At 39.4% G+C, this 15,139-nt stretch overlaps 1 protein-coding gene across 6 annotated transcripts in view; it reads left to right on the forward strand.

The window, feature by feature from the left end:
- fcho1 (FCH and mu domain containing endocytic adaptor 1) overlaps window positions 1-15,139 on the forward strand; it is an 81,625-nt gene that overhangs the window by 38,560 nt on the left and 27,926 nt on the right. For all 6 annotated transcript variants that reach the window (XR_007570539.1, XR_007570538.1, XM_050054024.1 and 3 more), the window contains exons 3-8: window positions 1,345-1,436; window positions 6,644-6,718; window positions 7,626-7,767; window positions 8,101-8,253; window positions 10,731-10,835; window positions 12,956-13,054. Coding sequence is in view for 4 of the 6 variants with exons in the window: in XM_050054024.1 (XP_049909981.1) it covers window positions 1,345-1,436; window positions 6,644-6,718; window positions 7,626-7,767; window positions 8,101-8,253; window positions 10,731-10,835; window positions 12,956-13,054 (666 nt within the window). In the remaining 2 variants the exon portion in view is untranslated. The remainder of the gene's footprint in view (window positions 1-1,344; window positions 1,437-6,643; window positions 6,719-7,625; window positions 7,768-8,100; window positions 8,254-10,730; window positions 10,836-12,955; window positions 13,055-15,139) is intronic.

Here is a 15,139-nt window from a genome sequence, read left to right on the forward strand (position 1 = left end):
GATCTACTTTTGGAGACTTTAGGGACCACGAGTAACCCTGCGTTCTCAGAGCGCAGTGTTCTGGTGGGATAATATGGCACTATGAGCTCACTAAGATATGATGGAGCTTGACCATTTAGAGCTTTATAAGTTAACAGTAGAATTTTAAATTCAATTCTGGATTTTACAGGGAGCCAGTGCAGAGAAGCTAAAACAGGAGAAATATGATCTCGTTTCTTAGTTCCTGTTGTTTGGAAAACGTATTTAGTAGAAGTCAGTTTTTTTGTCGGTGAACCTTGTGAGTTGTAACGGAGCCGAATTGTGTGATGTTACCTTTGTTAAATGTTGCTGTTGTCCCTGGCTTCATATGAGTAGAGAGAAGCCACTAGGCTAATTTATACAATGTAAAATGCCATAGGCTTCTGCTAAAAACATTAGCATGTTGTATTTGTGGGGAAAATGTGTCCAGCAAAAGACAAGTGCTTTGTCTGTGAATGCTGCGAGTTGTAGCAAAGCTGATTTGTGTACTTGAAATTCTCTCTACTAAGCCATGTTTGAAGTGTGTTTTGCGTGTTTTGAATCAATTAAACTTTACAGCACTTCACAGAAACCTTTGCCGCCAACTAGTGTTTTGGAGGTGTAACTGCAGAGTGACACAGACACACAAGTATAAATCCCCTTAAGGTGGTAACACAGAAGGTCTTGTAGTGATGAGCTACTTTGTCTCAGAGTCAGTATATTGTTGTGTTGTGTGTGACAGCGAGTGGTGAGGCAAAATCTAACGCTGATTGTGCCACGTAATATATAAAGGTAAATAATTAATATGTAGTGTTTTTGCCAAATCATATCTTTTTGTGTATGTGCTGTCACAGATCACAGCTGGCATTTAGAATTTAGTTTAAAATGGGTCCATGTTTTCAATTATGATCAGCTGAAAAACATAGATACAAGTTTTTTCTTATCTTACAGTAAAACTTTGTTTACATATATTGCTGCCATAAAGCAAATGCCAAAATGGACCTCTACACACAACTATGGATGTAGTATTGATGTCAGTGTTGTTTCACACTAAACAGAATTTAAAGCTGGTTTCATATGAGTGTTTCAGTGCCGTAGGTGTGCATGTGACTGATAGTGTAATATTTCCTGGGAGCCAGTGAGTCTGACTGACTCTCTTTTAGAGGAATATCAGTGGTAATGTGTAATATGGCAATTCAGCTAAAGCTCAAAACAAATACGATATTGCTGTACTGAAGCACCGACTGACATCACTCTCTTTGACTTTCAAATGTTGGTTTGATGTTCCTCATTTGGGTGCTAACAGACGGTGTGTGTGTGTGTGTATCTTTATTTCTACCTTGGCAGGGGGAGAAAAATGCCGGCTTTGACGTGCTTTACCACAACATGAAGCATGGCCAGCTGGCAACCAAGGAGCTAGCCGAGTTTGTCCGCGAGAGGTAAGGTTTGTGTGTATTTGTGAATATGTGTGGGAGGTGGTGCTAGTGATGGGACTCTGGTGGATAAATTCTGCATTCTTGACTCTGTATACTTGGAAGGAGAGATGAGAGACTGTGCCAAGGTTGGGTGAAATGCTCAGAGATGATATGTGAACTGTTTTGGATTTCATCCTTCATTGCATCTAACAAGGTGTTTCAAAGTCCTGTCAGAGAACACCAAACAAGTCTGTCTTTGTTTAAACTGTGTTAGTGGTCCCTCTCTGCTCTGATCTCTGACCCCTGTCCTCACTTCTGTGCTACTTTTGAAGCTCTCAAACACTCAACACACTCACAGGTCTGAAAGGTTGATTATTTCTGTGCGACCTGCGGTACAGACTTTTATGTTTTATCCATGTTTGCATTTGCTGGGTTTAAATAATCTGAGTAAGAGTTGGATCGATTTCTAGTTCTGCTGTAACGGTCTGCTTAATTATTTTTCCGAGAATGGTGAAGGCATGACCCACCCTACTCTCCCTTCGGCTAATACTTGTTGCCTTTGTTGGTTGAGTTGGTTAGGTTAAGGAGGAGTGAGAAAGGTAAGGGTAATGTAAGGGTAAGCCAATCAGAGGCAGAGTAGAGCAGGTAAGGCCTTTGCCATTCTAGGAAAAAAAAACTTTTGTCCAGTCTTGTGTAAGAGTTTAAACTGGTTTGATTTAATGCAAACCAGCTGAACCGATATTTGTCATTATGACACGTTCTAGTAAATTAAAAAGTAGCCTACATCAGCAACCTCAGCCTATTGTGTCACAGCGCTTGTATTGTGCTAGTAATAAACAATATGACAACATGATTAACATAATATTATGCTTGTAAATAAACAGACTAACTACTGTCTGACATGTCAATTTACTGCCGAGCTCAGAGTGACTCCATGAGGAACATAAAATTTCTGTAGAGGTGGGAGAGGGGAAGATGAGCATGGCACACTTTGTGTTTGTTTACTGGAATGCTCATGTGTTTTTAGGGTGACAAGACATGGCAGAGTTAGTAAAAGAAAATTAAAACCGCAACCAATAAGGCAACATTTTGGATTTGAAGCTGACGAAAGCAGTTTGCCGAAAAACAGATGAGGCAACATCATTTGCCTGTTGATACTGGTACAGCTTAATTCTCTGCTTCCTCTTATTTAGGATTTATTTGTGGTTATCAGACCAATTTAGAGGTGCATTACCTCCACCAAGTGGACTGGGGTTGCGAAACTCTTATTCATGGGCCCTCTCAGTGTCAGTATGTTCCACTTGGGAGCGGCTGCTGAGTCACGTGCAACAACAGCAACCAAGGCTGCACAAATCGAAATATCATCGAAATAATATGGAAATTGTATAATAAGTGAAATATCCAAATCGCAGGAGCTGCAATTTTTTGATAAACATAAATGTGTCATAATATACGATCATAAATGAAGCATTGTGGTGCGACAGAGATGCCCAAGCCTACAAATTATATTCCAGATCCAAGGAAACGTGCTTGTTTTGTGCAGATCCCTGCAAAATTCACGCCATCAACTTTTTTATGTGTGTGTGTGTGTGTGTGTGTGTATATATCTAAACAGTTAACTAATGTTAGCTCAAGTGGGTAGCAAAACAACCCAGTTTTATACATCCAAAGAACTTATAAAGATTGACTATTTGGCAACCACACCAGGCGTCTAATTGAGACAGGCCAGTTTTTTGTCAAAATGTGTAGCTGTGCTGGGCTAGAAAAAGGGACTGACCATTTCATTGGGACTAGGCTTTTGAGTTTGAGTTTTATGGTTTTTAATTGTAAGAGGCTTTGTTTATTTTTTGCATATCGTGCAGCCCTGTTAATAATGGTAAACCTCATGATAACAGCATTACTTGTCATGAATAAACAGATCTTAAAGTGTACTCAATTCAGCCTTTCTGCTGCTTTCAGTATACTGCTAAAATACAACAGATAGCGTGCTGAAAAAATTAAAGAAAACTTTTTTCCACAATTTATTTTTATTTAACAAATTGAACATTGAACTGAACACAAAAATCACCAATTAAAAAATCTCAAGTCCAACAGTTTTTTACTGATACTCTATTAACTAACTCAGCTCTAACTCTGGGTATTGCATGAGTTGACATTGCAAAAACAATTAACAAAGGATATATTGTGCAGCTCTAGTGAGAACTGACAGGCTAACTAGTAGTACCAAAGGGTGAAAGTCAATTACCTAATTAGAATTGTCCTCTCAGAGTGGGTAGTTTGTTAAATACTCTGTCCTCTAATTAGGAAGTTATCAGTGAGTAAATTGAGGGTATTAATGAGGTTCCCACAGGAGTTTTTGCTCTCACAGCTGGAAGTTAACACGCACACACACAGCGCTCTGTCAGACCAGTGATATAATCCTGACATTGATTCAGAGTGCCTGTGCACATTCCTCGCAGGGGGAAATTCACTTATCTGCTCGGACAGCAGCAGACAACAAATCAGCCGTCAGGAAATGAAATAGGGCCACTGTGGGTAAAATAGCGTGTGATCCCGCAGGACGTAGGAAAGGCAATTGTTTTGATAAATTTCCTCCATCTTTCTCTCCCTCCACTTGCCTTAAAGGTCAATTTGATAGAGGACACCATATAAAACACTCTGTTAAAGTACCACAACAACTCCAACCACATTCTCAAGGCTTCTCAGTTAGTGCATGTTGTATTTACTACCTTCGCCCTGGTGCTCAGTGTAATGGAGATATATTGCTGCTTCTTGTTAGTGAGGCACCATTGATAGTGGGAACACAACTGGCATCAGGCTTTTACAAGTGCTGAAACAATGACCATAGGGCTGAAGCAAGTAAGTAAGTCAATAAGGCTACCGACAGAAAACTATTTTGATGATCAATTAATCCTTTCAGTCATTTTTTTAAGCAAGAATGCATCAAAACATTCCCCAGTGCTAGCTTTCTTTGTCTCCTTTATGATAGAAAATGTAGTACTTTGGGGTTTTGGACTGTTAATTGGCAAAACAAGACATCTGAAGTCATAACAGTGGGCTTTAGTAAATATTGATGGACATTTTTCACTGTTTTCAGGCATTTTATAGACTTAACATACGTCAATTAATGGCGAAAATAACTTAAAGAATCGTTATTTGCAGACTTAAATTGATTATTTGGTCAACGGTGTGGTGCTCAAAGACCAATTATTTGCTGGTTCCAGCATTTCCAATGATAGAATTTGCAGCTTGTAAAGAGAAAACTTTTGAATATAGAAGGTGTGGAATTATACACATCGTGTATGTAAAGGTACTCAGGTATGTATATTGGAAAGAAGTAGATGCAACAAAAAAGATTAGCGGCTGCACACTGACTCCAAACCACAAATTTATTCAATTTCAATCTGATTATGTGATCAGAAGCTCTTCAGAATGCTCCAGGAGTGAGTCATGAAACCTGGAAATTAGTTTTAGCATTTTAGCACTCCTCGTCTCAAAGTTAGTGGGTTTTTTGAATGGGTTTTTGGTTAGATGCCTGAAATAAGGTCTGTGGTTAACACAAGCTTAACAGACTTTCACATTTTGTTCTACAACATAAAACACGTCAGTAAATACCCCACTTGTGAATTTTGAAGCCTTTGTGTCTTAAAAACAAAGTTGCTAACAAGTGACCAAATTAGACAACAATACGTCATAACTTCTGGCGAGGCTTCAGAAGCATAAAAGTGGTGTCCATTTGTGAAGATTATCTCGTTGAACTAAATGTGTAAGTACCATAAACGTTTGTTTGCTGCAGAGCTTATTTTCTGCAATAATCTAAAATCCAAAGGAAAAATCCCATAGGTTTTTTGACAAGGGAACAGGACGACTCCATGCAGGCCTACAGAGAAATGTCATCCCTGGAGCACTCTGTCAATTTTAACCTGCCATAAATGTTTTTTTGGCCACTTGGGGGCAGCAGAAACAATGTGTGAATGCAACAACACTGACATATCACCACCTTTTAAGTTGATATGAAAGCGAAAAGTTCTTTTTTACGTGTTCAGCAGTGAACATAACCATTCATTTGGAGTCGTGTTTCTGGACACCTGTTGAATTCAAGTGCAGCTCTGACTCCCCTTTTTCTCTATATTTTCTGTCTCTATCAATTCCTGAGAGAAATAACAGGCTCTTTAGCTGCTAAATGCTCCGCTGTGTAAGCCAGCTAGTCCCTAACTGTGTCTGTCATTTGGTGCTGAGCGTAAAATGGGCCATTTCTGGAGCCTTCACCTGCTGAGCCTGCTGCGGCTGAAAACTGTGCTATGAGAGCAATGAGAGTGAACTGAAACAGTAGTTGCAGGACCCACAGCTAAACAATGAGCTGAAACTTGATGTATTATAAAGCTTTGTGAAGCCAAGAAGAGCTGCACATTTGGGTGATAATTTTGATCATAGCCACTTTGAATAAATTTGTAGTTTAAAAGACAATATGCAGGTGTTCTTTATTTTTATTTAGACAAATGAACAATTTGAAGGCATCACCATGAGCTTAATTAATTAAATATATAAAAAAAACCCTGTGATTAAAAATCAAATATCTATAAAAACAAACTGTGAGAAAAAAAACAACAACAACAATGAATATAATTGAAAATTAAAATACCTGTTAGTGCTTCTCGTGATCCAATTTCTGTTCCAACACAATGTCGGCATCACTGCTCAAGACCGATATTCTGTTTGTTTATGACTCACAGGAGCAAGTTGTTGTGTTCGCCCTCAGGATATTTGGATCAATGCTCCTTCCTCCTTTCTCTTCAGGGTCTACAGATGGTTATTAAAGTTTCATGCCCAGCCTTGTAAAACCAGTCCATTTATCATTTAAATGTGGCTTATTGCAACATTTACCAAACACTGATGAATATAAATCTTTTTCTTGCCGACTCTGATGGTGGATGCACCGTGTTTGGGCCAAAGCAAGCTCCAGATAGGGAACATAACATATGAGGCCATTAGCAGAGGCAATAGTCTTGTTGGAAGTGCTACTGGAGTACATTACAAGCTACAGTCTGAAAAGTCATTCAGACAAATTTACATTTTCATTTTTAAGAATGCACACATTACTCTTACTGCTGGGTTACTGGCAACCAAAAAAGAGACGTGCATTTTCTGACCTGCTGCACTTCTCTTGGGCAGCCCTAAATTAGAATTATAGGTTACGCCATTAAAGGTAATGTGTGTGTTTGTTTTTGCAGTGCTGCTATTGAGGAGACTTACTCCAAATCAATGAGCAAACTGGCCAAGATGGCGAGCAACGGAAGTCCACAGGGGTGAGTAACGTCATGTATAGATAGGACAGTACAGCAGCTTCACCCAACAAACCCTCGTCATCCTCTTTAGTGCCTTATAACTGAATTTATACTGTTGGAAGGTGTTTGTTACTGTAATTAAACATGTAGTGGTCATATAGCTGCATATGAGATATGAACGAGTACCATCTGCATCAACAAATGTTTATATTTATGATTAACATAATGTCCTCTTCAATATTTAGCTTATACAGTATTTATGTTTGCGCTCTTCTCATTGGTTTACATTAGACCAGGCTCAATCCACACCCACACAGTCCTGATGGAGCACAGTTTTTTAGCGTTAATCTCTGTATAAATCATATATAAGGATTTTTTTTCCCTGCTTTCAATTTCATTGTTGCCTTTGTAGTCTTGACTGTTGAAGGGTAAAGAAAAACACTTTCCAGAGGCTTTTAGATAAATGAAAGGGCAGCTTAACAGGAGCAGAAAATCTTGTTTTTGCTGACCTTCACTGGTTAAACCAACTCACCTCGCTGCAGTGATGTGGAAGTGTACACCAGGGTCGGTCAGCATACTGTCACATTGCTGCTGGATGTGGTAACAGGTGCAGCAGAGCAGTGATTCCCAACTTTTTCAAGTCACGAATCCCCAGAATAATCATCTTTGACTCTCACAGACACACTCAATAAAATCTATTGAGTACAGGGAATGTGGTGTAAAAACCATTCTCCATTCTAAAATACATTATTTTATTTTTAATAGGCTTTTTCTCTCCACAACTGTCTAGCAACCCCCAGGTTGAGAACCACTGCTGCAGAGCACACGTCACTGCTGAGTTTGGTTTTGGTATTAGAGTAAATTCAAAATGAAGGCAGAACACAGCAGTCTAATGTGTGTGCTTGATGCTTGTGTATGTATTTCCTAGGACTTTTGCTCCCATGTGGGATGTGTTCAGGGTGTCGTCAGACAAACTGGCCCTCTGCCACCTCGAGCTGATGAGAAAGATGAACGATCTCATCCGGGACATCAACAAGTACGGCGACGAGCAGGTCAAAATTCACCGCAAGGTACGAGAGAACTCAGATGCCTCACCACTAATCTTACGAAAAATTGGCCGATTTTTAATGCCTCTGAGAAAAAGTAGATAGACTTGTACGATTTCTCATTACTTGCCCTTCATGGAGAATCTGTCATCCTGATCTAATTTATCTCAAAGAAAATCCCATTACTGTCTTCTCCCTTCGTGGTAATTGCTGCCGTTTCCATTAAGTATGAAGTTCAGTGATGATCTGTACAGGATGTCCATGTGTTGTCTTTTCATTTGTGTGTGTGTGTGTGTGTGTGTGTGTGTGTGTGTGTGTGTGTGTGTGTGCGCGTGCGCGTGCACGTGCATCACCTAGACAAAGGAGGAGATGGTGGGGACAGTGGAGGCGGTGCAGGTGCTGCAGGTTCAGAGTGGCCACCTTCAGAAGTCAAAGGAGGGTTACCATGCCAAGTGTTTGGAGCTAGACCGGCTCAGGAAGGAGGGAGCTCCACAGAAAGAACTGGAGAAAGTTAGTCTCTACTCTGTCTACTCTTACGATTGTTTTCAGGTTTTAAAGAGAACAGGAGCTAATCAAGTGTCCTCTGAAAGAAAATCAAAGGGTTGGTTCACACAAATTGGCAAAAGAGCCCTGATTTCTCACCTACTGCTTGTGTTGAACCACGTAAATAGGTTTTATTTTATTTATTCAGGGTTTAAGATATCTGTCCCTGAGGTTTTTGACTCCACACTGATACAATTAAAGTGAAAATAATTAAATTTGTGGTGCACAGTACTGGAAAAATACATTTTCATAAAAATCTGCAGGATCTCTTTCCAGAAACTATGTTGTTTATTTACTGGATAATTCACTGAAGGTAGCAAAGGATCAATACGCCTTGTTTACTTTGTTTGAAGTTCTTTTGAAGTTCAAATTGCTGTAACTTAAGTCTTTTCTGATGCAGAAGGAAACCATCAAACATATTTTTGCTAATGCATGAGTGCAAATCAGCTAGAAAAATTACTGAAGAAGTAATTCCCATAAAAACTCTTGACAGCATTATTTTGCAGTTTGGGGGATCAAGCTTCAAACAAACAACACATCTGATTTTAGAAGAGCTAAAATCCATTATTTACACTTGTTCAGAATTGAATTATTATCATTTGACAAAACAATCCCAACTCAAGATCCACTCATTTGTTTTTTCTGAAGTCTTAAACTGTATCAGTGGATGATGTTTGTTCAGTTGTCATCTGTTGACATTCAGTAGCTGTTATGATTTCATCCATCTGTGTTACGAATCAAATTTCCCTGAACAATGTTGGGCTAAAATGATTAAAACTCAGCTTGTTAAGAAGTTTTGATGGTAAGTGGAAGTCATTAGTAGTATGAACATGTAATGAGAAATATTTGAAACTCAGTCATCACTTGAAGCCCAGCTTTGATATGATCATTTATGGTTAGGTTAAGCCTGAAAGTTAATTCTTGACTTTGGAAATAAGTAGTTTGACCAAACACTCAGGGTGCAGTTACTACTTTTCCTGGTGCTTGCAACCATAACACACAGCCTACTTTATGATCTTTATTCATAATAATAAATCTGTTATTCCTTTGCTATGCAGCATATTTGTACGACTGTGATGATTATGAACTTATTTTTATATTAATAACACATAATACTTTTGAATAGTTGCCCCCTTCTTATAATCATCACAACGCACCCTGAGGATAACTCTGTGATTGGGCTTTTAAAGGGATAGTTTGGATTTTTTTGAAGCAGGGTTGTATGAGGTACTTATCCAAACTATGCACTGTACTGCTGTGGACAGGGGCAGCAGCAGAACCTATTTTAGCCACCTAAAAAAAGTCCCACTTAAGATAAATTAAAATTAGTTCAGTGTGCTCTATGTTGGGAACATTTTCACTGTCAGACGACGACTTCAGACAGGGAACTAAAGTTGTAATCTATGCTCTCTTTAAGATCACCAGACTCCTTGAACAAAAAGCTTGCAGAACACGGGAGCTGCTGGTCTACCGCTGCTTTAATAAGTTAGTTTGTGTTATTTTGATGAATATGAACTAACACCAAAGTCACACAATAAGACAAATAAGCTACCTGAGTGAGGCAGCGACAGACCAGCAAATCCAGAATTCTACAAAATTACTTTTTTTCTCAAAGCAGTCATGTTGTTTTGAATAGAGCATAGATAACACCTGTAGGTAAGAGCTGTGTAACCCAAGGTAAAGTGTTGAAAATCTTCTAATTATAGCGTAGCCTTCTTGATTTAAAAAAAATAATAATAATTTTAAGGCCAAAATCTGTTTTCCTGCTGTCTTTCCACAGCGGTACATTGCTTAGTTTCAGTGGCAGTACTCCTGCCTTCTTCTACAAACTGGGGGTGTGCCTATTGTATGTAATTCACTGACTGTGGTACCTGAGAGCCACTTTAAAAATCTGATCTATCCCTTTAATCTCATAATTTCACAAAAGTAATAAATCAAAAAGCAAAAATATATAACAGTACTTTTTGTGAAATTGTATTAAAGTAAATAAGAGTCCAGATCTATTCCATGTGTCTCTATCTTGTCGTCAGCCGGATGTGAACTTGACAGATCTCTGCAGAAGCGATTTCTTATTAAGCTCTGGGATGTCGGGTTATTATGATCTGTCTTGTGACCCTTAAATCCATCTTAAGTGTGTTTTTGTGTTCCACTCATGAGACAAGAGTGTCTGTTTAAATTGAGGTTAAATTAATTAGACTCATCTTGTCATCACAATTACGGAAAACAACATTTCGTAACCGCTGCGCTCCTCGCTGTCAGCTCTCTGAATAAATTGCTGTTCTGTTCTTTTATGGTACGGACTGAATTGTGAATGCAGTAGTTGTAATCATGTGGCAGAAATGATTCTCACTCACTCATTGAGCTATTCATTCTTATTTCAGGTTTGTGAATGAGAGACTGTAGCTTAAGGCCATCTTTTTTCTTTTCCTTTTCTTTCTCACTAGGCGGAGCTGAAGTCTAAGAAAGCGGCTGAGTCATTTGCGTTGTGCATCGAGAAGTACAACCGCGTGGGAGGAGAGTTTGAGCAGAAGATGAGCGAGTCCTCCCAGGTCAGCTCCGACTCCAGCAGGGCCGAGGACCACTTCTTCCTCTGTCTCTCTCCCACCCTCTGATGTGGTGTTTTTTTCTGCATCTCTTCTTCTCTTGGGCTTTATCGTTCTCTTTATCTCCCTGACTCACCCTCTCCGTAACCTCCCACCACACAAAAACTCCATCTTATCCTTTCATTTATTATCCTATCATGCCTTCCCCTAAAATGGCAACCTCAACCCCCGACTCCTAAACACCCACCCACTCGCACACGCATGCACATCCTGTCCCCCGCTCATTACCTTTAATCATTGCCTCCACACTTCCATGGTTACTGCTGCTGTTTCCATGGAAATCTTCAACAAACCTCAACGAGTGCTTCTGTGTTTTACATTTGCAATGATGACTGAAATCCTTGTGACCAATTATCTCTTGTAATAGCTTTGAGGGGGAAGATTTGGTCATTAGTATGAAGGGTTACGTGGTTCCTGCGAGAAAAACATGTGTCAATAGATAAAAAAAGAAACAGAGTAAGACCAAATAAATAACGGACCAGTAAATAAGAGACCAAGATACTTTTTATCAGACACAAAACTAAATTATCAATGGGTATTTTCACGCCTGTAGTTTGGTTCATTTGGTCCACACTAAGGGAAATTAAGACACATGGTTGTCTTTTAGTTTTGTTGCAGTTGTATTTTTACTTATCTCTATAATTAGATTCTGGATTTGTAACCCAAGCATTCTGATTTTCGTTCATAGTCCGTTTGTAATTCGAGTAATATTGACCAATCATGTTTGAGGCACAGGGAAGCAATCCATATGGAGAGCGAGCTGGCCGAAATGCAATCTCAGAACCCATCGGCTGTTGTCTGACAATGATTTGCATTTATATTCAAATATCAGTTCACGGAGATTAGGGAAAGTCTTGGATCGGATATCTGCTGCCGACTCCGGATCTCCAAAAATACTGTCTGTTGCTCCCCAGAGGCTTATTGTCGTAAGAACGATAGCCGATGGGTTTTGAGATTGTATTCATACTGGCTTTTTTTTACCAACAAACTAAGAGCTGTAATCATGAAGTCAAACAGACTGACAGTTAACTTGTTGATTGGACTGTTTTGGCAACATGGACCCACGTAGGGAAATTAAATGCCAGTGTCTGACGGCAACTTGTGCTGCACACTGCTTCTTATGAATATATTTATCTTCTCTGATGTTCACAAAGAGCTCTCTGAAATGTCTTAATGCAACCAGCCCCTGGAGTCGTGGCAGATGGGAATGAAATGCCCTGCTGAAGGCTGACAGCAGTTGTGAGGAGTCAGCGGAGAATGTTTTATGTTTGCACTCTCTGCCCAGTTAATTGGGGAAAAGAAACTGGCAAAACTCTGCTCACGAACTCACTTCTCGAACAAAAGCCAATGGCACTATATCAAGACAATTCCTCTGAACCAGACAGCGACAAACGAGCTGGCTGAATAAAAAGCAGGATCAAACTTAAATACTAAATCCTCTCGAATTATCGCTGGTTTAACGACCTGGCAACCCGCTGCCTCCTCTGCTGGCTGACTGCCTCTCTGTAGCTGCTCCTGAATCCTCAGATGTCGTTAAAAGTGTTCTCACTTCATTGCATATATGTGGAGGGTTAAGTCTCTGTCTTATTTGATTGTGGCTGCTTCTCTGAATGCTCATGAGTGACAGGAGGAACAGAAACAAACAGTTACAACCACGACAATGAATATAAACAAAACACATACCAAAAACAAACAGACAGCAACTGAAATAACACAAGACCAGACAAAAACACAAAATCAGTTGTACAGACGACCTCTTGTCAATAAACACATCCCGTCTATCACCAGGCCTAACCACATATTTATTATTACAAATAAACAAGACATTAAAAAAAGGACTAATTTAGTTGAAAACAGGAAAATGTCCTGTTTTTAGTAACTTTAAGTATCAGCTGTGTTTTTAATGTCGATGTAGCTTTGATGTAATGTGCTTGGTCTTGAAAGGATTTAATTGGCACAAAAGGTCAGAGAGAAATGTCAACCCACAGAGACAGATAAATTAACTGAGGTTTTTTTTCCCTTTTCTTCACCATGGTGTGAATGTGTGTACGTGTTTGTGTGAGCAGAAATTCCAGGAAATCGAAGAGGCCCACTTGCGGCAGATGAAACAGCTGATCAAAGCTTACTCCCACTCCATAGAAGACACCCATGTTCAAGTGGGACAGGTATGTTGTAGTGGACACTAAAACCTGCTCTGATAATGATGCAGCATTTGTTGTTACTCTCTAAGAGATTGTATTTTTAATTTCTTTATTTTATATATTTCTATAAAATGTTTTTCTCATATTCTTATGAAAGCATATAGGATATGTGTTAGAATTTAGGAGCATGTTGTAGAACTTACACTTGTGTCACTACTGAATCTCGTACCATCCTTACCGGTGCTTACCACTATCCGTGGAGTAATGTTTAGTGAGAGCTCAGTGTGATAACTTGGCACAACACTGGCAAAATGTAATGTAGTTCCTCCTGTTCCTCCATGATTGATGATGTTAAACAACAAACAAGTGATCGCTTGCACGTTAAAAGTGGAATAGTTAAAATGCTTAATATCAACATTATTATCAACAGGATTTTAGTTTAAAAGTTAAAGGGGACCTATTATATTCTTTTTCAGGTTTCTACTAGAGTATGTTTACATGCTTTAATAGTCTAAAAACACTTAATCTTCCTCATACTGCCCGTGCTTTGACATCTGTATCACCCTTCATCTTGATTGCTCTGTTTTAGCACCTGTCTCTTTAAGACCCTCTCCCGGAAAAGCCCAGTCTGCTCCGGTTGGTCAGCTTTTCCAGATCTTCCACTTGTGTGCTCTTGGTATCCCTGCCAAGCCCTCAGGAATAGTGCCAGGCTTTGAAGCCAATTTTTCACAATGGCTAGACTTGAAATTACAAAGTGCAGGTGAAAGAGATGTCTGTAAATCAGTGGATACATTTTATTGAGCGTCTCAACGACTAGTTTCATCATCCATATTTGATTCATTTGGTGTGATAACATTTTGAAAGTCTAGATGTGTTGCATGAATAAATCATTTTACCCCCATTTAGTTTGTTGGAGCACTAAACCAGGAGTAGCTGCTTGGCCGGCAGAAGTAAGCCGCTATGCCACCTTAAGTTTCTTGAATGCTTACTGTATAGGGCCCATGATGTAGAAGATATAAGTAATGTTATACCTAGGAAATTGAGTTTTTTCTTTGCCACAAAGCAACTTTGATAGGAATGAACAGGGCCTCACCTCCATGGCTGTATCCGGTCCTTCCCATACATCTGTGATCCCTTCACCATCATTGCAGCAGGGAAATGGCTTTAATGGAATAAAGCAGCACTTTCTACCATCAGAAATCACCAATAAAACCTTCTAATCCAAAATCAACACAGTCAGATGTGTTTCAGCACAAATATAATCAAATCAGCGAGAAATGAACATTGGTAACCAAGATTACATGTTTCGCCAACGTTAGCATGTAGCTACATGAAGCAGTGTAGGCGACAGTAGCGCACATGGAGCAGATGAACATGTAAAGATATCCATCAAGAGCTGACACCAGCTTGTCTCAAAAGTGGTAAACACAGTTGGAAGCAGAGTATTCAGAACAATCTGTCGCCTGAGGTTTTTGCTCACAGTTGTTACTTTTTACATACGTTTACCTCATTATTTAAAACTTGGGCTGCAGTTAATATGAACAGCATTGTAACTATATATATATATATATGTGTGTGTGTGTGTGTGTGTGTGTGACAAAAAATAAAAAATATATAGGATAATAGGCCCTTTTAATATTAGCATTCACCAGGCTCTATAACGTTTACGTTTAATTTAGTATTCAGAAGATAAATGCAACTCAACATTTTTCTTACAGCACAACAGTTTCATGTATGTGTTCACCAACAGTATACTTGAGATCATAAGGCATTTCTGTCAGACTCATATGTTAAAGGGATAGTGCACCCAAAAATGAAAATTCAGCCATTATCTACTCACCCATATGCCGACGGAGGCCCTGGTGAAGTTTTAGAGTCCTCACATCCCTTGCGGAGAGCAGCGGGTGGAGCGGCTAGCACACCTAATGGCAGACGGTGCCCCAGACTAACGTCCAAGAACACAAAATTGAATCCACAGAGTACCTCCATAGTGATCCAAGTGTGCTGCAGCCGCGACATAAAAAGTTGTTTCGAAAAACGTCATATGAACTCTGTTTTTAGCCTCACTGTAGCCTGTAGCTCTGACTGCTTCTCTGTGCTCCGCGCTCA

The sequence above is a fragment of the Epinephelus moara genome, chromosome 10 (assembly GCF_006386435.1).
Source record: "Epinephelus moara isolate mb chromosome 10, YSFRI_EMoa_1.0, whole genome shotgun sequence".
NCBI classification, from domain to species: Eukaryota; Metazoa; Chordata; class Actinopteri; order Perciformes; family Serranidae; genus Epinephelus; species Epinephelus moara.